The sequence below is a fragment of the Cololabis saira genome, chromosome 3 (genome assembly GCF_033807715.1).
Source record: "Cololabis saira isolate AMF1-May2022 chromosome 3, fColSai1.1, whole genome shotgun sequence".
Taxonomy (NCBI): Eukaryota; Metazoa; Chordata; class Actinopteri; order Beloniformes; family Belonidae; genus Cololabis; species Cololabis saira.
The window spans coordinates 11297059-11318442 of NC_084589.1; the positions used below are offsets into that span (position 1 = coordinate 11297059).

The following is a 21384-nucleotide window of genomic DNA, read 5'->3' on the forward strand; positions in this document are numbered from 1 at the left end:
TCACTGTCTCCAATATGAAAATCTAATTTAATAGGATTATCTTTGAACGATTTAACAAAAAAAACACACTTACTGAGATGCAAAAACTGATCCCCAAAGCCATTAATGAGGGTGTAACTTAGGTTGTCACTACACGGTGTCCACCTGTCTGCGGTGGTTAGCCCGCCGTCTTCTCCTTTTCTGTGTGTTTGGCACTATTATGAGACTGCATGTCAGGGGGATCGATAAAGAGGAAAACACTAGGAGAGGACCATCACATTAAATCAGTCTCCAGTGCTCCCAGACACGAGTCAGGCCCATTACAGCCTGCACAGACTTTCCTCCTGCGGTCTCCTCCCGCCCTCGGCGGGGGGTCCAGCCCCCTCCAGGCTCCGGGGATTTGAGAGCATGACATACAACCTGCTTAGCCTGCTGTTACACACCTATCTGGTGGTCAAGTCCAGCTGAATCCACAAACCCCAAGGCGCTGACGGGCACATACTGTCGGTCCGGAAGGTGCTTCTCTCTCAGCATCTCCCTGCCGTGGCCTCACGTGAACTCATGGGCGATGCTGTTTGCTGCTCTGGCTGCTCCCGTCCAACGTTTGCATACAGTTTGCTGATTTTGTCTAATTCAACGATCATTGTCGGGCAACGGTGTGAGGGTACTTTGCTTGAAGAGCCGCGTCACCAGAGACACGGCCACAGCGCTCTGTACTAGGGCTGGGCGATATATCGAGATTTTAATATATATCGATATATTTTCGATATGGTACGAGACAATATCGTTTATATCGATATAGCTGTTTTTTTTTTGTTTTTTTTTATGATTTTGATATAGCTTATTTTGTGACAAATTGACTTGACTTGGTTTTATTTGAGATTTGCACAAATGTTTTGTTATTTCCACAACTGTCAACCTCAGTGGAAAAGTCTGCCTGTTACTGTCTACATTGTATTAATTGCACAGTGTATTTTAATTTAATTGTTATGCAGGAAAAGGGATATTTGTTTATTTTATTCCAGAAGCATTTTTATTCTATATATGCAGGCAGTTTATTTTTATTTCATTTGTTTTATACATTTTGATATTGTGCAGACCTCTGTTAATAAAGGTACCTGTGTGACATTTGGCACGAGGCTTTGTATTAAAACTGACTGTTTTTTTAAGGGTTTGCCTCAAAAAAATGAAGCTAACAGAGATGCTATGCTATAATGCTTTGGGGGAAACCCCAATTATGTCACAGAAAAAATATCGATATATATCGAGTATCGCCATTCAGCTAGAAAATATCCAGATATGACTTTTGGTCCATATCGCTCAGCCCTACTCTGTAGCAACACGCGATACCTGGGTGGAATTGAAATCCTTTCAAAAGGACAGTGGCTCAAAAGACACCTCCAGGTGAAGGTCAAGAAAGGGAGTGATGGTGTGTTGCATCACATGACCACGGCCACCTGACCTGAGCTGCACTGCGATGTCGTCTCAGGCATGAAAGGAACTCTGTCAAGACTTTTAGGAGGGCGTTCCAGGAGATTTTCATCTGAAGGGTTGAGACATCGGCAAGGAACATATATCAAATATATTTATCTTTCTCCTTTGCACATTGCATGACTTGACAAGAGTTAGTTGCCTTTAGTTTAGTTTTTTCTGATGTCCCCAAAATGTGACAGTTCACCAAGTCAATAAAATCTAGATCTGGGGTCTAAACCTGCTCCTGCTCTTATATAATCAGCTAAATGCTACAGTGTTATCATTTACTAACAAGTGATCGCAATTAAATGACCACTGCACACAGCAGCTCCACACAATCAGCCAAAGGACGTTCGCCACCGACTGTGTAAAGATATCCAGATTCACTCTTTAATTTATCTTTGCTCCGGTCTCCTTTATGAGCTGGAGGATGTTGACGATTACAGACAGAAACAGCAGAAAGTATGACCCTCCAAATAGTCTATTTTTGTTCCATGGTTACCTATAAACCTGGAAACTCCCACATCAATAATGTAGCGCCGCCGCTGCGCTGCACCTCGCACTGTGGAGAACAGTTACATAACTAAGGAGACCAAATGAACTCCTCTGCTTTCCTTTTCAATAAACATTCCTAGTTTATCTACAATGAAGATTTCTAGCTTATATAGAGGGCAGTTTGTTCTAAAAAAAAAAAAAAAGAAGAAAAAACAACCCAGACGGGGGTGTCTCACTCGGTCCCTCTGTTTATCTCTTCTTTTATTCTCGCCGCTCTTCACATTTCTAAGCTAAAGGCTGCCCCCGGTTCCAGGTTTGACAACAAAATCAATTTGCAATTACGACAATGTCAGCCAGGTGGATAAGTCAAGAAGCTAACAGCCCATAAAACCGAATCTTATGTTGATTCTATGCAAACTAGCATTTAATTCAATCACGGCGTCTAGCTCTTGGTATGTGCGCCTGAACCTTCGGAGCAGGCGGGACATTTATCACGAGTGATCAGACGTCCGTTTCACTTTTCCAGGAAAGCCAAGAAGAGCGGGACACCAGGGAAGCCACTTTAGTTTCATGCACTATAAACGGAGCTCCGGAGCAAAAGAACAATTCACATTAATATCTGAATAACATTTGATTACTCTCATTAACTGAGGTAAAACCAGCAGAGCTCATTTGGAAACTTAAGAGCTCACATGTCATGAAAATCCTCTAAACTGCTGTTCTAAATGTGGGCCAATAAATCCTCAGCAGATTCTCTCTCTTTTTTTTATCATTCATTTACTCTGACTACGATCTGCTCCCTTACTGAGTGGGCTGAGTGATAATCTTACTGCCACACTGTAATAGTCCACTTTACGTGGATTTACAGCAGGGGCACTGCAAAACTATGCTCGTAGTAATGTAACAGACGAGGTAACTAGACCGCTGGAACACATATAATCACTCTATGCTCATTTATTACCTTTGATTATTGGCATTTCAGTGATAACGTGGAACATTTTTTTGTTATGAGCTCGGTTCAGCTGGCATCACGACACGCTCACATCTCATCACTGCGCCTGTTTCTTATGTCTGTCGCTTTGGCAACGGACAAACAAGGGTTTATCAGCATGAAACCACTGTCGTAGGACCCTGAGAAGTTTGCGATGAGATGGCAGATAAAAGCTTGGGAGCAGCAGCGACGTCTCCTTTAGAAATGACATCCACACACAAGAACAGTCACCCACACGGAGACGTGCCAGCAGGCTCGTGAGAGTGCAAGCCTCCACCTCGAAGGAAAGTGAGCCGTTAGTGGGTTCGTTAAGAAACGGGGAATGCAGCAGTTCCTTGCACATACACCAGGCTCATCATTATCAGTTTATGACCTTTTTCTTTGCTCAAAAGCTGGGATTTTCAAATCAGAGCGTTACCAAAATAAAAGATCATTATGGTTTATGACAAAAGACGTTTTACTCAAATAAAAAAAAAAACAATGAAAATGAGTTGATATTAAGATTTTAAAAGGAATATAAAATTCATAGATAAGCTTTGCTGCAGTCCAATATTTTTTAAACTGACAATTATGAGCCATACAGAAAAATGTGCATGTACTTACAGACACGCACAACACACACACGGACACACACACACACACACATATATATACACTGTAGAACAGTGAATCTGAAATCATACAACATCTGAGTCAACAGCAGTGTGGAGAACTCATGATAATATAAGACTGCAACAATAATTCAATTAAAAGTCATTCATAATTTCGCTGTAAACAGTAATTACTAAAGGATGAGTGTCACAACTTCACACAAAAGAAGCCCCTGAGAAGTTTGCATTTGCAGAAGATAGATAAATACTGCATAAACATGTCTAGACGAGTGCTGGCTCCTACCTTTTTCACTGACCGACTCACTCTCTATCTCCACGTCCTCGCAGCTGGTGTACTCCGGCGTGGTGGCCAGCTCCTCCTCCGAGCTGCTGAGTGAGACCTGCCTCATCTTCCCTCCCTTTTTGGTTTTGTGGGGCTTGGGGGGCGGGGGCCGCACCGACTCTGACTGGTCGGAGCTGAGAGAGTCATTCCGCAACATGCTCTCCATCTTCTCTCTCTTGGACTTGCGGACGGCCGAGCTGGGGTCCAGGTGGAGCTGCTGCCTCCTCATGGGGTCCCCGTGGTCTCCTCTCCGCAGGTCGCCCGACCGGTCGCCCAGCACGGGGCTGCGGTGCGGCGTGGGGGGGCTGTGGTTGGAGGTCCTGTGGCCCCCCATGCTCTGGCCCATGGGGCCCGGGGAGGAGCGGTCCACGGAGTACGAGCGCTGGCCCATCATGGGCGGCCGGCGCTCGGTGAGATGTTGGCGGGACAGTCGGATGGGGGCGGGTTCGTCCTGCTCGGTGTAGGCCAGGGAGACGTCGCTGTGGCGACGCTCGTGCCTCAGCCGGCCCACCTCGGCGTGCATCCTCATCTGCTCCTCGTACGGCTGGGGCTTGACGGGGGTAGCGGGCCAGGTTGGGGTCGCTGCGGTACCGGGTCTGGAACTCCTCCTGGCGCTGCCGCTGGAGGTCGTACTCACTGGGCGGTCCATCTAGCTCCTGGTCCAGCGGGTATTCCTGGGAGTGCCAGCGGCCGGGGCCCCGCCGGTCCCTGAAGCCCGTCCGCATGGCATCCACGTCGGGGTACATGCGCGGGCCCCGGGGACCCTGCCGGGGGTCCCTATCTCCATAGTCGGACGGTGATCTGGGCATGCTGCCGTCTGTCGGGGCATACTGCGGGTGCTCGCCCCCCTCCCTTTGGTCGTAGTGTTGGTTGGGATCCCTGGATGCAGATGGACTTCGTTTCCTGCAGAGGAGAGAAAGAGGAACAAACGAGAGAAGCTGAGTGGCTGGTTCAGATTTCAACGGCATGCTTTCAGAGCTGCACGGTAGGGATGGGCGATATTTCACCGTTCACGATATACCGTCAAAAAAATTCCCCACGGTAAGAATTTGTCATCTCGCGGTAAAAATGATAAATTCCCTTTGATGACGTTTTTGTGTAAAGACGGATTTATGGTTCTGTGTTAAATCCACGCACAACGTACGTGAAGGAAGGAAGGAAGGAAGGAAGGAAGGAAGGAAGGAAGGAAGGAAGGAAGGAAGGAAGGAAGGAAGGAAGGAAGGAGGAAGGAAGGAAGGAAGGAAGGAAGGAAGGAAGGAAGGAAGGAAGGAAGGAAGGAAGGAAGGAAGGAAGGAAGGAAGGAAAGAAGGAAGAAGGAAGGAAGGAAATAAGGAAGGAAGGAAGGAAGGAAGGAAGGAAGGAAGGAAGGAAGGAAGGAAGGAAGGAAGGAAGGAAGGAAGGAAGGAAGGAAGGAAGGAAGGAAGGAAGGAAGGAAGGAAGGAAGGAAGGAAGGAAGGAAGGAAGGAAATGAGCCTGAAAGAAAGAAAGAAAGAAAGAAAGAAAGAAAGAAAGAAGAAAGAAAGAAAGAAAGAAAGAAAGAAAGAAAGAAAGAAAGAAAGAAAGAAAGAAAGAAAGAAAGAAAGAAAGAAAGAAAGAAAGAAAGAAAGAAAGAAAGAAAGAAAGAAAGAAAAATTCCCGTTAATGACGTTTTTGTATTGGTATTATTTTTATCGTTATCGGGATAAATGCCAGAAATGATCGTGATAAATGTTTTAGTCCATACCGCCCATCCCTACTGCACGGGCTTCATTCAGCGACCGACCACGACGGACACCTGCACCGTCTCCGTCACGTCCGCACTTTGAAAGAATACTGAGGGTTGCATAAGCAAAATACTGTCTGTGATTCGAGAGCCGCGAGAACCGATAAACAGAATAAAGAGAAGATTAACCACGCAGCCTGAGTCGACCTGACCGTACTGTACGGATGTGTGAGGGCATTTGTGTGTCAGGACAGGAGAAGTGACAAAAAAAGAGGAAAAACCAAACAGCTCACTGATAAATGATCCAAAGGTTCTCCGACCGTGTTTGTGTGCATGATGCAACCAAAACAGAGAAATGTTGAGTTCTGTCTGAACCACATGACGTTACACAGTTACATTTATTTAGCTGTCTAATTGTGGTCAGAGATCCGAAAAGATGAAAAGCACAACAATAAGTATGGAGTTTTGGGCTTATTCTTGTTCAGAAATGCGTTAATGTTCGGAATTATACCAAACTAGATAAACAGATTATTTTCAAGTATTGCTACATAAAACAGGCTCATTTATGTCAAAAAAAAAGAGAAAGAAATCAGTTAAAATCAGTTGCTGGTCATTTCATCATTGTCTGATTGTCAGAAGGGAAAGCACCCAGGAGCTGCATGGAGGGGGGGGGGGGGGGGCACTAGCTGCGCATTAATGCACATATTCTTTTGTTCAGAATTAATTATTCATAAGCCACTTTTCTCCTACATTTCTCCCCTCTTTTCCTCCAAAGTAATAATGACATTTTGCCAAGGAAAAAGCTCTGTGAAGCATCCCTTTAATTTTGTACATGACAACTTCCCATAAATTTCAAAGGGCTTCATAAATCACTGCCAGCCTTGCTCACCGGCCAAGGTAAGGACTCATCATGTGTGATTGGCTGATCCGCTGCAGGTTCTGGCCTCTGCCTTCTGCAGCAGAGATTCCTGGGGTTAATCTGAGCACCGCAGATGTATAAAAACAACAGATAAACACGCCGCAGAGAGACACATGCAGGCAACAGTTCTTTCTGTACTTTCTGTGTTGGGTTTCTGTGTGAAACGCGGGATAATCTCGCTACACAAGTGCCAGTGCCATGAAGACAGAATGATGAATGAGTCCCGTGTTTGAGTTCATGAACTGGTGTACGTTTAAAATATGAGCTGTTACAGAAGGGCAGAGGTTCAAACAATTGGGCCGGGCACAATGTGGCGCACCAGAAAACGTTTGGCTTTGTATTGGGAGGACAGAATAACGGAGCAAAATGTAAAAAGTGAAGCAAAAATATAGATAGTAGATATACTAATTAATTATTGAAAGTGTTATATACTAATTACATTTAAAACCAACAGAACTTTATCAGGTGAGGATGGAAATATCAGGTTTAAAGTTGGGCGAGACCAGTTCAAATATGAAGGTAATTCAAGGTGCTTCACAGCAAAAACAGAATTAAATAACATTTGAATAAAAAAATTAAATCATTTACGTAATACATTAAAACTATTTTCACAAAAACTCCAATAATATGCACCGTTATATTATATTATATTATATTATATTATATTATATTATATTATATTATATCATATCATATTAGCGTGGGCACTGCCCACTGGGTGGTGGAATTTGAAGGATCTGATCGCCCCCGCCTAAAAATGCATTATCCATCATCCATCTTCATTCCTCGAGATCTACTCTCCTGCAGGTTTTAGATGTCTCCTTGCATCAACACACCTGATTCTAATAACTGGTCGTCACCAACTTGTCATCAAGGTGTGCACAGCTCTGCTGGTGACACAGCCACTGGTATCACGGCGTGCTGAAGCAGGGAAACGTCTAAAATCTGCAGGATAGCTGCTCTCGAGGACCAGGGCTGAAGACCAGTTAGAGTCTTTGGTATTCAGCCAGCTCACACATGTCACTTCTCCGCTACGCTTCACATCAAAAACTAAAAAAAACACCTCCTCTCCTCTCACCGTAGCATCCAAACTCACTAGCGGCCGTGACACAGCTAGAAGGAAGAAACAAACATGAGGGTTGCTGCACTATATTGATGAGATGCTTCAGCAAGTTGGCTGAACGGTGCTGCATTCGCCAAGTGAAAGCGAAGCTGAAATGGTGCTGGAGTCAGGAGCAGGCGCTGTGAGTGACATGCATGAGAAACATCTCTTTACAGTCGTGATTTGATGACTGTGGCGATGTGGGGTATGTGTGTGTGTGTGTGTGTGTGTGTGTGTGTGTGTGTGTGTGTGTGTGTGTGTGTGTGTGTGTGCATGGCCGATGTTGACTTGAGCATGACTGTGTATTTAGGGCTGTGTGTGTGTGTTTTTATTTGTGCTCCAGTAGCTGCCCAGCTTTTGCACTGAGGATGTCCTCGGGCTTCGGCTAATGTCTTCTCTGAGACGTTGTCTTGGAATGCAACACCAAGAGGACAAGCTAGCTCATATGAGACGCGCAGATCAACTACAACAGGCATTAACAAACTGCATGGTGACAAGCTCTAACTTCTCTTGACACAAGTATCACATTTCCCTGCTCCCACTTAGCCTTGTATGTCCTTGCTGTCCAAACACAGCGGCGCCTGTGGCAGCTTGTGAGCATGCTAACAACGCTGCTGCTCCCCATCAGTAGCTGCATCGTGGTTTTAATGCTGTCTGCACTCAAACAGCCCTCGGTGCAACAGAGCGGCGGTGCAGCACTACCTGTGCAACACTCCCCCAGACCTACAGCTGCAGCTACAACTGCTACACACAACACAGCTCTCCACGGTTCTGGGACGTTACTGATCTCAGATCTGCGACATCCACGACACAAAGTATAAAAAAAACTGCAGAGATATCGACAAAGAATATGAATAAGAGGGTCTTGAAAAACTGAAGATCATGCTGCTAAACGAGCAGCTAGTGTGCTACGTGCATTCAGCCTGCATGGGCAGGGGACAAAACGGCCCGATGAAGCTCATGATGCTGCACAGAAACACGGCTGGCAGGGGTGACCGAGTCGCAACTCACCCAGCAACATAATCCCTCCATCACATCCCTTTGTGCCTGAAGATTTGTGTGTGACGTTAGCACAGACATGGCAGCGAGCCACAGCGCGGCCTGTGTGGGGTGCAGCAGGTCTGCGAGCAGTGAATCAACCTAACAGGCCCGCATCTTTACTGCCATCACGGCACATTACGGGAATCCAGTCCACAGCTTGTATGCATTCCTTGCTGTGGGAGGAAAAGCAGTCCTTGATACCGCCATTGTCCTGTTCTGAGCTAACTATAGAAATCATCTGCTGTGAAAGTGTATCATTCATTTACAGCCAAGGACATAGGTGACCATGAGAATTCAACTCCAGGAGGGAGATACGGTCTTTTTCTACAGGACATTTTAGCCCAACATGGTGGGGATCAAATATGCTTTTTTTTTTTGGTGTAATCAGTGAATTTGTACTCATTGAGTTTTTAGATGCCTTTATTAACACAGCCTTCCCCTTCCGCTGCCAGGGTGGCCTGACATACTTTCAGTGGTCTGGAGGTAATTCCAGTTAACGTCATCTTGTTCAGGTACGCTGTCCTGATCAAAAGCAGCGTGATGTATCAAATCCGTGGCTCACAAAAATCATGGGATTACACTATGGCCATGAAAGATTAAAAAGATTAGAAGTGACCTGACATGCTTGCCATGATAAAACCTTTATATGGTGTTTTCTCTCTTTTTTTTCACACACGACACAGCACATAAAACAATTGGTGTAAATCCCAGAGTGAATCAGCACGTAGTGAGGCTGTCCTAATCTGCTCCTTCTCTGGCCCACTGATCACAAGCATGCGCGGTCTAAAAAGAAAAGAAAAAGACGCTACTCGATATTATTCTAAATTATTCTATATTATTCTAGATCGTGTCACTCTTACTGTCTGATCTTGGACTGTTCATCATAATCCGAGCAGGAATACGCGCGTGAATATACACAGATGTGCAATAACTGATGCAGGTTTTAGATCAAATCTGCAACACAAGCTTGTGATCAACTTAATGCAAAAGGCTCTTCAGCCCCTGTAATGGGTCTTCTTTATGCTGTTCTAGTCACAAATAATGATAACAATAATAATAATAACGATGCATATAACAGATTTTTTTTAAGGATCAGTAATTCACTCAGTTGAGGAAAGTCATCAATTCATCTTCGAAACAGAAACTGCTTTACTAAAAACAACATTAAGCTGTGTTGACTTTCACATCGTGCTGAATCACAAAGATCAATGAATAACAATCTCAAATACTGTTGGAAAAGAAATGCATGAATATATCCATGAGAGGTTGGTTGTGCTGCTGTTTCTGCGGTAAGCTTTGATCGTCCATAATCACAGCGTGATCAAACCAGTTACCGTAGACAGGTTGAAAGAGTAAATAAATAAAGCAGGAGCAGCTTTTTCTTGATTATCTGGGTGGTGAATTAGACAACGCCGACCCGTGTTCCCATGACTGGCTGTTAAGTTCACAAACCAAAGAAATGCTATCAGCAAGAAGATCAATAATTCAGAGTGAATAAGAAGGCTTTCAGCAGGTGATGAGCCCTTCAGAAGTCGTGCAGGCTGCAACGCTCTCTGCCGTACGCTCTCACACAGACTTAAGGTGAGCTTTAATCTCTTAGCGAATGTTGTCATAACGAATGATGGAGTTGCTGCTTTGTCACGGCCACGTTCAAATGCCGGGCTGGAAATGATGCTGCAGGCAAAGACAACAAGTACACCTTCCTGCACAGTAACTGACGCTACCGCACACATGCACGGCAGCAGCCCGTTTATGCAAGCCGCGTTTTGTTTCAGGATGTTCTCTAATGTTTTACAAACACTGAATATATCAACCAGAATAACATTAACATGCAGCACTAATTTAAACATATTTCAAACTATTGCATTTTCCCCACATTCTAAGTCACAACTATTCATCACAGCCTAAATGAAGAGCAGAACCAACCTTACTGAACCTTTCTGCCAGACTGGGGGGTGTAGCTCAGTTCAGATGTCTGATGTTGCTCCATGCAAAGACATCTTTTCACAATCCGTTCACCAAAGCCACACAGATCGTTCCAGGCTACCTCACAGTCTACGACCAGGGTGCAGACGGCAACGCTACAATATCCCGGGTTTTATTTGTGGAAGGGCAACGAACATGTGAACGCAGCAGCAGATTAAGTCTTGCAGCAGCACTCTTCCAACTGGGTGTGCGATGCCAGCTCTGTCTGCTCTGCTTTTCTGCTGCTGTCGATGAAACATGGTAAGTAAGAGAGCCAAAAGCAATCAAGGTGAAAATGTAACACTGCCCCCGTGGGGATGGTGCCACCTCCACTTCGCGTGGAACCGGGAGACGTCAAACGAGAACAAATGAGCGGTGCTGCGTAGCAGAGTTCTCCTCTCAGACTGAATCTGTCCCAGTAATGACAACAACACAACCTGGAAGAGCTTCTGCAGAAAAAAACACCCAAAATGAGAGCAAAAAAAAAAAAAAACAAGATACGAACTAAAAGGTCTTAATGAAGAGCATTTAGAGAAAATGGAGAAAAGAAGCCAATGTAGAAAAAAAAAAGGTCAAATTAAAGATGCAGTCTGGCCAGACAGTCACTGTGAATCTGGGACATCCATCAGAGTAAAAGAAACACGTCCAAGTCACTTGTCAGGTAGCGGAAGAAAAATCATTTTAAACTCCTGCATCAACCAGAAAGTTGAGCTGAAATTTTTAATATTCAAATGTAAGAGTAGCGGCAATATGACCTACTTTGCTCCTGACAGTCTGCTGCATCCAAAGCATCCTGACACACTACTGGATTTGGATACATGGCACAGTTTCACTGCTGTGCTGCAAAGGCCTGAGAGGGAGCCGGTTTTTCCGACTTAAGGCCACCGTCATGTGATCCCGGCAATTGGCTGGAGCTCGAGCAGCGACCCCGTTCTACCCGCCGCCTGCTCCGTGCTCCTGCTAGGACGGGATTACACTCCTTTTCTGGTTATTATCTATCTCAAATCAAAAATAGATTAAGAGTTCTCACCTCACATCAGTCAGCCTGAGGTTCTGTGATCTTTAAACTGAACAAATGACACGGTTTAGATGCATTTTTAATCCACAGAGTGGATTTCCGTGTAACATTTCAAACGCAGGGGGAGTGCGAGACAGGCAAATGCAGAGAGGCACACTGAAGGGAAGACCCTTGGTGTCTGTGGGTGGTCGCGTTATGACTGATGGTATCTGTGTGTCTCTCTCTTCCCTTTTCTGGCACACCTTTAACAACTACGGCTTTCCGTTCACTTTCCTTACCCTCTTTCACCAATTTGTTTTACAGGACAGGCTGAAAGCAAGGCAGGAAAAGCTTGTGACTGCATGTGTCTGTGTTAATCACAGCAGTATTTTCACATCCTGACTCTACTGCAGCAATATGTTTCCTTTCTTCCTCCCTGAACCAACATTGCTTTGGAAATAAAACATATTGATACGTGTGGAGTGTATACAAAATGCATTTCACCACACGTGCTGGAGTCGGCAAAAAGTGGGAAGAAAGTTAAACTGAAAACTAAATGTGATGAAACTGTGTAACTATATCTATCACTCCAAACACATGTGGTACTCGTCCAGATCTGCCAGGTTTTGTAAGACCACTTTAACAGCAACAACTTCAATTATCATAATTTCATATCGTTGTAGAGGAACTCTGGTCCAATCTTCTTCTAAACGTTGCATCAGTTTATTTAGGTTTTTTTTAAGTTCCACCACAGTATCAAAAAAAAGTTGAAGGTCCGTACTTTGACAGAGTCTCCGCAATGCCATTGTCTATTTTCTTTTTTGTTCTGTTGGTCATGTGTTTCACAGAAATCCTTCAGTTGATCTGAGTTTGGGAGAGAAGTTCAAGGTCAAGTCACTGACCACAACCTGTCCTGGTCTCGTCCCTCTAAAACAGCTGCAAACCATCACTGCTCCACCAACTGTGCTTAACAGTTGGTAAAAGCAGAAATAAGTCGGGATACGTCATCCATTCTTCCGCTAAAAAACTACGGTAAAAGGGATGCGGCCGCCCACACATCCCTCTACGCACAAATCACATTACATATTTAAGCATCAACGTTTCCTCCGGACTGTCAGAGCTGATTGAACTCAGCTTTACCCCACTACTGAAAACAGTAGTGATGATCTTCATTGCTGGGTACATCTACTGTACCTCTATCATGGCACAATAGCAATAATTCAAACGGTAATTCTGTGTAAAATAAACTATTTATTCTCCATGACTCCAACGCAGCTTTCTTTCACCTGGTTTAAATCTTTAAATCCAATTTTACTGAATTCTATTGGAAGAATAAAACACCAAGGATTAAACTACCTACTTAATAAAGACCTAAATCTCAGGGAGGCTTAGAAGCTTCAAATTTCTATTTCTATTACTCTCACAAGCCAACACTTCTGTTCGTCCTTTTCTTTTCATGTCTGTTTATCTCATGTCAGCATGTCTGTCCTTTTTACACAGAGACACATCACATACACACTACAGCTATCACCACACTGCACACACTTCACCCATCACTGTTTTGTCTTTCTACCCGTCTCATCCTGTCATGTTTCACATCGGTGATTTTAGTTCTCGTGGTCAGAATTAGGAATTCAAATATTAACAAATCAATTGGATCAGACTGTCAAAGAGGACTGGTGAAGGACACGCACACTCACACAACATTCACTCATGATGTAAGAAAACTTACATCTGCTGCAAGATCAGAATGCATATGTCATAGGTTAATGTTTCACCAAATTATGGCACTAACCATTAATATATATGCAGAGTTGTAAAAAAAAAAAGAAAACTGTTGGTAAGAGACGTTTCTGCTGATATTCTGGGTTAGATTTTCACCAAACATGGTATCGTGTGTTATCCCCATGTTACTCTTGTTTGATCCAAGGACGTTGTTCCTGAAGTCTTGTGGTTCAAATGTAACTTTGTTAAACCAAGCCATGCTGCACGGGCCTTCTTAAAGAGAGCATTGACCTGTATGTTCATTAGTAGGGATGCCCCAATACCATTTTTTTCACGAGTACGAGTACGAGTACGAGTATTTTAATTTGTGTACTCGCCGATACCGAGTACCGATCCGATACTTCTACCACAAAAATAACTAGGCTAAAAATGTAATGAAAAATGCAATAAATTGGAAGACAGGTTTTATTTGCAACAGAAATTCAATTTTAAACAAAACTCAGCCGGCTGGGCTTTCCTCCGCCTGGGAGCACGCATGCGCAGCCGCCGCATTTACTCCTCCACGGTAACTGCTGATGTCTTGCCTCCTCTGCACTGTATTAACACATCCTAAGACCTGGTGCAATTAGCTTTTCTTGTTGCTTTGGGCCCCCGTTAAGAAATTCAATATTATGAAATAGACAACAGAATGTGTGATGTCCACATGTGTGTATGACAGGTCTGAGAAGGTTGAGTGGGAATTTAAAAACTGTTTAAAGTACAGAACTCCAGAAAACGCAAATATCCAATTCAAAATTTTTCCTGGGTCTTTGAATTGTAAAAATAAACAATTAAAATACAGATTAGCGCTGTTTTTCTATTTAAATAAAAGCAACACAATTATAATCACAGCAGGTTCACAAACAACCAGACAAACACCATATTATTCACAGCAAATAATGATACCCCCCCCCCCCCCCCCTCCGTCTCCACGCTCTGTGGAGAGTGAAGCATGTGGACTGATAAGTTGAGCAGCTCCACATCTACAGGACGGGTTCATATGAAACGGTTATCAGACCGGTGAGTGCGTTCCCTGCAGGTAAATGGCTCCAGAAACACCGTCTATGTCCCGACCGCATGGGCAGTGCTGTCTGTGTTTATGCTATCTCCGAATGCTGCATGCTTAATATACTATATCTTGCACGCTGCATAGCCTGTTAGGTCTCCTTTTTATGAAGAGACACTGCTAGTACTTTATGTAGGCCAAGCCCCAGCAGAATATGCCATTAAGATTAGCTACAAGTCAGGACGGTTACACTGCTGCTTTCTCCTCCCCTCCCAACAGAGAGGTTAAAGAAGCAGAGTATATGTACATATTTTATTTCTGTAACAATGCCAAAAACCTGCATGTATGGAGAGGAAATTACATTACAGCTGGAATTCAATAAGGAAATCACCAATATGCACCAGAGGAACTGCTGGACAGGTTAGTTGGAGCAACACCTGAGCTGTGCAGGGGAGCTTTATGCATTTGTGCATATATATATTTCAACACCCAGCACAGGGGAAGTCTTGATTCAGACATGAGCATGTGGACCAGGGATGGATGGCTTACTTTTTTTTTTTTTTTTAATAGTTTTTGGATCTTTTCTATACAGTTTAGTGACATGCAGAGGTGGGTAGTAACGAGTTACATTTACTCCTTTACATTAACTTGAGTGAGTTTTGGGAAATTTTGTACTTTTAGGAGTAGTTTTGAATCACTATACTTTTACTTTTACTTGAGTAGATTTGTGAAGAAGAAACTGTTCCTCTTACTCCGCTACATTAGGCTACGTTGAGCTGTTACTTTTCTTTTATCCCTTTTATCCGCGTACGCGTCAATCTCATGACATCACTGGGTGATTCTTTGGGAAAAATGTTTGTTTTTACATGTTTTGTCACATTTACACAGACTCAAACACACAGAGTTTCTATGAGTTCATGTTTGTTCTAGTTCTTCTGGTTAAAAAAGAAAAGTACAAAGGCTTGAAATTTTGTGCTACTTGTGCTTAATTTATTTTTTTATTCTGCTATTTTATTTATTTTATTATTTATTAAAGTACTTGAATTTACTTTAAGATTATTTTAATTTAAGCTATTTATTATTTTTTATTAATTTTAATTTATTTTATTGATTTAATTTGCCTAAAGATGTTTATTTTGTACTTTTGTCTGTTTGAATGGTTGTGTTAAAAAAATAAATCAGACGTTACTCAACAGTTACTCAGTACTTGAGTAGTTTTTTCACCAAGTACTTTTTTACTTTTACTCAAGTAATTATTTGGATGACTACTTTTTACTTCTACTTGAGTCATATTATTCTGAAGTAACAGTACTTTTACTTGAGTTTTTTGGCTACTCTACCCACCTCTGGTGACATGCAATACTTTGTTCATGCCTTCATAATTCAACATTAAAGTTATCAAACTTGTCAGACTTCTGTCAGTGTCTTACCTTTAGCACCGACGTGTGACTCTCGCGTGCTGCTGGTCAGACTCAAACCTACTCGTCGGTATGTAACAACTCTACTTTCAAACCGGGTTGAAACGTTCCCCTGTTTTATCTGACTGCACCCCGCACCTCCGATAGGTGCGCACAAACGATTGCTTTGGTGGACGTGTAATTATAAAAATATCGATGTCATGGTACACTGACACGCATGGAAGCACACTGCTGCATCGGCAAAGTAAAAAGTTAAACCACATGAGGTAAAGTAAAAAAAAAGAAAAAAGTCAAACAGGAATGTAAGGTTCGTTGGGTAAACGTTTAAATGTTATTTTAGTATAGACTTTAGTATAGACTATAGATATAACTGACGCTTCACCCTGTGGCGCGTGCAGGGGTGAAACTGGAGTCCAATTATTCACGGTGTCGCACGAACATCCTCAAACAGATTACAAATACTTTCCAGCGTCACATGAAGGCTTGGAAACTGCCCCCCCCTGCCAACCGCCTCAGCCGCACACTCGCTGCTCCGCGCTTATCAGTGATTGGTCATTACACAAAGTGCTCTTCGTAGGAAATGTTGAGATTTAACATGATATTTCACATCCTACACATATTATTTTAACCAAATATTTGACTGTATTTCTACTGAGGTAAAAAAAACATCAAAAGCCCCACCCTCCCCGTCCTGCTCTCTCTCCCACACACAAGTCATCCCACACACCCACGACTCTGTGCACGCACTTCTTCTCGGTTCTGCTTAGTATGCATTTTTCATTCAAGTGAGTGAGCTGCATTTAAAATCAAAGGCGGTGACGCTACTCAGCTGTCTGACGGCCCAGAGAGACACGAGGTAATGAAAAAAGCAGAGGGGTGAGTCAGAGGAGGCTATAATAATCTTTGTTGCCCAAAATAACATTCTCCGGAATGGACCGATTACCCTTTTGGGAAGCTGACGGTACTTCTAGCTGATGTAGATGATTCACAGCTATTCCTCCATCACCCTCCACCTTCTCCTACCACCTTTATCCTTTGGGTCTTTTTTAATAAACAGGCAGCACCCGGCAAAGCCGTCCCTAAACTACAACAAGGCCAAACGCTGTGGACAGGCGTGGACGCTGTAGACTGACAAGCTGCAGGCAGAAACACACAGTTAGTGGGGGAAAAATACATAAAACAAAATACTGAAATCTGCTCTTGGGTGAGCAAGGTTTTATTTGGTGTTTTGTCCAGGCATTGATTACAGAATGTTATGGAGTTCAGGCTAAGTAGCCCAAAGTATAAAATGACACTTCCAGTGTTGATGACACATCCTGTCATGCTTTTCCCTCACTGGTATGCTCTCTGACAATAAATGTAAGCCAGAAAATTAACTAGTATTACCACAACAGCCCCACCTCATCCACAGCCAGGAAATCTAGACTGTTCGATGCAAAATCTGCAAAACAAATTTAAATGGTTGGAGCTCCTTAACTATGCCCACTACTCTTAGGGAGCCACTTAACCAGTCTATCCTTGTAGAGTCTCTGGGCTTAGCACGATGACAACAGGGACCTTGTTATCTGGATGTAAACTAAGTCAATGGCTGCAACTGAAGGGTAGTGCTCGTTTGAGTCGCCTTTGGCATCGACAGTAAAAGATTTAGACTTTTTCTTTGAAAATTGAACAAAAGTCAGCACATGTATTTTTTGTTTTACAGGCTGTGTCAAAAGTTTAACGTACTCTTCTACACAACTCCATCTCATTGACACATTTCCGTGGCTCTGAATATGCAGCAAGTCAGAGAGCAGCTTCAGGTTGCCTCGTGCTCAGAAGTGACAGGATGTACACGTGACAGCGTTTGATATGTGATGTTGTGTAGTGATGTAAATTATGTAAATACAAGCTAACAAGAACACTCATCAAGCTCATCCACAGCACGGGTCAGTGTTCGACGACGATGTCATACATTGAATACTTTTGAAATGATTCAGCATTTCATTTCAATTCATTTACGACTGACATAAATGAGAACTTTTTTTCTCTACATATCAATGTAAGGTTCACATTTCAGAGTCTATATGAGATTAAAAAAACTGTGTTTTACTCTCCAACAGGAAAAACTATACAAGACAACCAAACTGTTACCAGCTGTAAAAGTATAAAAGCCAGTGTCAGTGATGTTAAGGGTGCATCAGTGGCCGTGACACTGGTCACTGTGTACTCTATGTGTGACAATGCCATTGATGCAGGGGTTTGACCTAGAAGTGTGGAGAGAGACGGCATCTTTTCCCAGGAACTGTGTGGCAGACCTCACTCTGCACAACCTCCACCGCGTGGCTTCTTTGACACCAAGCGCTGATGTGTATCTGACCTGACTTCAGTCCTTCTAACAATGTTACCCCTAAATGTTACTCTGGATGCTCTCTGGCCCAAATACATCTCTGATCTCCTGGTCCATTATGAACCAACAAGAACCCTCACGTCATCAGAGTCACACCTGTCTACGTTACGTTTTTATGCTCCTCACCTGCGGAACAAACTCCCAGAATGCAGCAGGGCTGCTGAAACTCTCAGTGGATTTAAGTCAAGGTTGAGAACTTTTTTATTTCCTGCTGCATTTCAGTAATCTCCCACAATGCACTGGAACTTTTATTACTTGTATGTTATTTGTTTTATTCTTTTTAACTTATGTCTGTATGTCTTTCATTTCTGCTTTCAAGCTATTTTACTTTTTAATGCATTTTTTTAAATGTATTTATGTGACGCAATAGTCTTGTACATGAATTGTTCTATAAAAATAAACTTGCTTTGCCTTGTTGAAAAATTATTGTTAATAAAATGTAAAAAACAATATGGCAAACATAGAGCCAACACAGAAATAAGATTTTTGTATTACAAAAAAATAAGCATGGAGTTATTCAGTTGTAACATTACAAAATATCGCATATTGGTCTATTTGTTCAATTTCCATTTTGAATACTTGCTTTGTTGGTGAAAAATTGTTGAATTGAGCTGCTCGGTGGCGTAGTGGGTTAAGCAGTGGCTCATATACTGAGGCTACAGTCCTCCTGCAGCGGTCGCAGGTTTGAATCCCGGCCTGCACACCTTTGCTGCATGTCATCCCCATTCTCTCTCTCTACCCCCTTCCTGTCTGTACACTTTGAATAAAAGGGCCACTAGAGCCCAAAAAAAAGAAACATTGTTGAATTATCACCAAAAAAGCATTCATATGTTCTTATAATTCAGTGTTTTCTCACTCCACAATTTGCAATTGCTACGTTGGTTCGCAGCAAATCAGTGCTGCATATTCACAATGAAGGCTCTAAATTTTGTAAAATTGCGAGTCTAAAATAATTGTTGCATACCTACTTTTTGCATGATGCGAAATTCTCACCCATGATCAGAAATGTAAAATGCAGAGGAAACTCATCTCGGCTTATACCTGCAATCTTGTCCTTTCGGTCGCTAACCAAAGTTCATGACCATATGTGAGGGTAGGTGCGTAGATTGACCAGTAAATCGAGAGCTTTGTCTTTCAACTCAGCTCCTTCTTCAGCACATTGGTCCGGTACACCGACCACATAACTGCGGACGCTGCACCGATCCATCTGTCAATCTCACGCTCCATCTTTCCCTCACTCGTGAACAAGACCCCAAGATATTTAAACACCTCCACTTGAGGCAGGACCTCTCCACCTACGAGTAACTGAGAGGGCATGCCACTCTTTCCCGGTGGAGAACCATCCCAGTGGTCTGGGTAGCAGTCATGGCAAGGTGCCTCAAGGACCCAATCCCTGGATCAAAATCCTAGTAACAGCGACACGGAAATTACATTTTCAAGGCTCTAAATTTTAAGTGGTTGCATTTTCCTTTGCAAATTGTAAAATGCTTTTATTTTTGAGAAAATTGGGCATACAGGTATAATTGTCACAAAAGTAAATTACACAATGCTCAAACCTTCTTATAAGTAGGTTCACTAGAGAGTGAAAGATGGCATTACAACGCAGACGGTCATGACAATCCAATCTATTATTATCCAACGAAGTTTCACTTTTCAGATTTTGTCATTGGGTGTATCTGGTTTGGATTAAAATTTTAAAAGGCATGTTTGGTATTAAATGAAATCAGTAATTTCCAGGTTAAGAAAATGGAGCTATCATACTAAAGGACTAAACTGAAAACTGATGTACATAATTCCTCCTATTTGCAAAAGCATACATGACTTACTGCAGCATACTCACTTAAGGGTTGCCCCATCAAAAAAACAAAACCTTTGGGATAAGGTTTTGCTCTGCCTGTTCGATTTGATTAAAGAAAAGTCCCTTGCTGTGTGCTGAGTGCTCAAAAGAAAGGCCTTTCTGCTGTCCTAATGACAGTGAACGCATGTCAATCAATGAACCCATGGTCAGACTTGTGCAGCTGAGAAAATCTTTGATCTTTAAACTTCAGCTCAACAACTATGGTGATTTAATGATAAATTACATGAAGCTGCATGTATTGATAATATGTTGTAAATATTTTCCGCAGATAGTTACATGAAAAAAAATACAATTTACAAAAATCCATCATGGGTCACTGAAAGCAACCGGTTCAGAGCCTCAAACGGTCTAATAAGCCCTTAGTGAAGGGAATCACTACTACACTCCCAGTAACAATAGTATTAGATTGCCAAAGACCTCACGATACGATACACATCACGATACTTGAGTCACAATATACGATATTGCCATATCCAAAGTTTGCGATAGATTGCGATGTTATACATGGTTCACTGAAAACTGTAAAGGCATTATGCATCTAAAAAATTACAAGCTAAAGTAAGAACATATTTTCATATTTTTTTATATTATGAAAACATAATACATATTATGAAATTAACATTAACAATATTATTTCTGCCCATATATACAATACAATTGTACTGGATTTACAACCCATCTGAAACATGATTTATTATTTGAAATAATTAATTCATTATTTAAAAAAAAAATTATATTCATATTTTGAATATTGATATCAAATCGTCCGGCAAAGTATTGTGATATATTGCCCTATTTATATTTTTGCCCACCCCTCTGGCCTCTGTTACTGTGAGAGCTTCCTCTGAAAGGTCTTTGGGGGCAGAGCTCCAGCACAGCAGAGAGGGAGGAGGGAGGAACTTAGACGCTCTTCTCAAAGTTCTGCTTTATGGGCATCCTTGGTTGCCATTTTGTCTTACTGCAGCACAAAAAGCTCAAACTTTAATTATCGTTCTGTAAGTGAGAAACGAAATGTGGAGAAGATGGCAATGAAGAGAACGGCTGCACAATTCAGAGACCAATGAGAGGAAGTGTGAATGGTGCTGGATCAAGAGAGATATTTAAATAAATGGAAGAAAGCCCAGCTGGCAAAAAAAAAAGGAAAATCTTCAAAGTCAGCTTTTTCTTAGTGGTAGCCACCCCTGGAGATCAGATCAACTACTATCCCAAAACCTAATGAACAAGTAAACACTGGAAATTGAATGAATATTACATGGGGTTTCATTAATGCTAGCCAGCAGGCTCCAGAAATAATGAAGGCGAGCAGTGGAAGCAGGAGGAAACAGTTACTTGAATTTCTACTTGGGTTTACTCAG

At 42.5% G+C, this 21384-nt stretch overlaps 1 protein-coding gene across 1 annotated transcript in view; it reads right to left on the reverse strand.

Annotated features, from left to right (window-relative positions):
- Window positions 1-21384, reverse strand: part of rims2a (regulating synaptic membrane exocytosis 2a) — a 203935-nt gene that overhangs the window by 108354 nt on the left and 74197 nt on the right. The window contains 2 exon segments of the mRNA XM_061716044.1: window positions 3833-4430; window positions 4432-4774. Coding sequence (XP_061572028.1) covers window positions 3833-4430; window positions 4432-4774 — 941 coding nt within the window.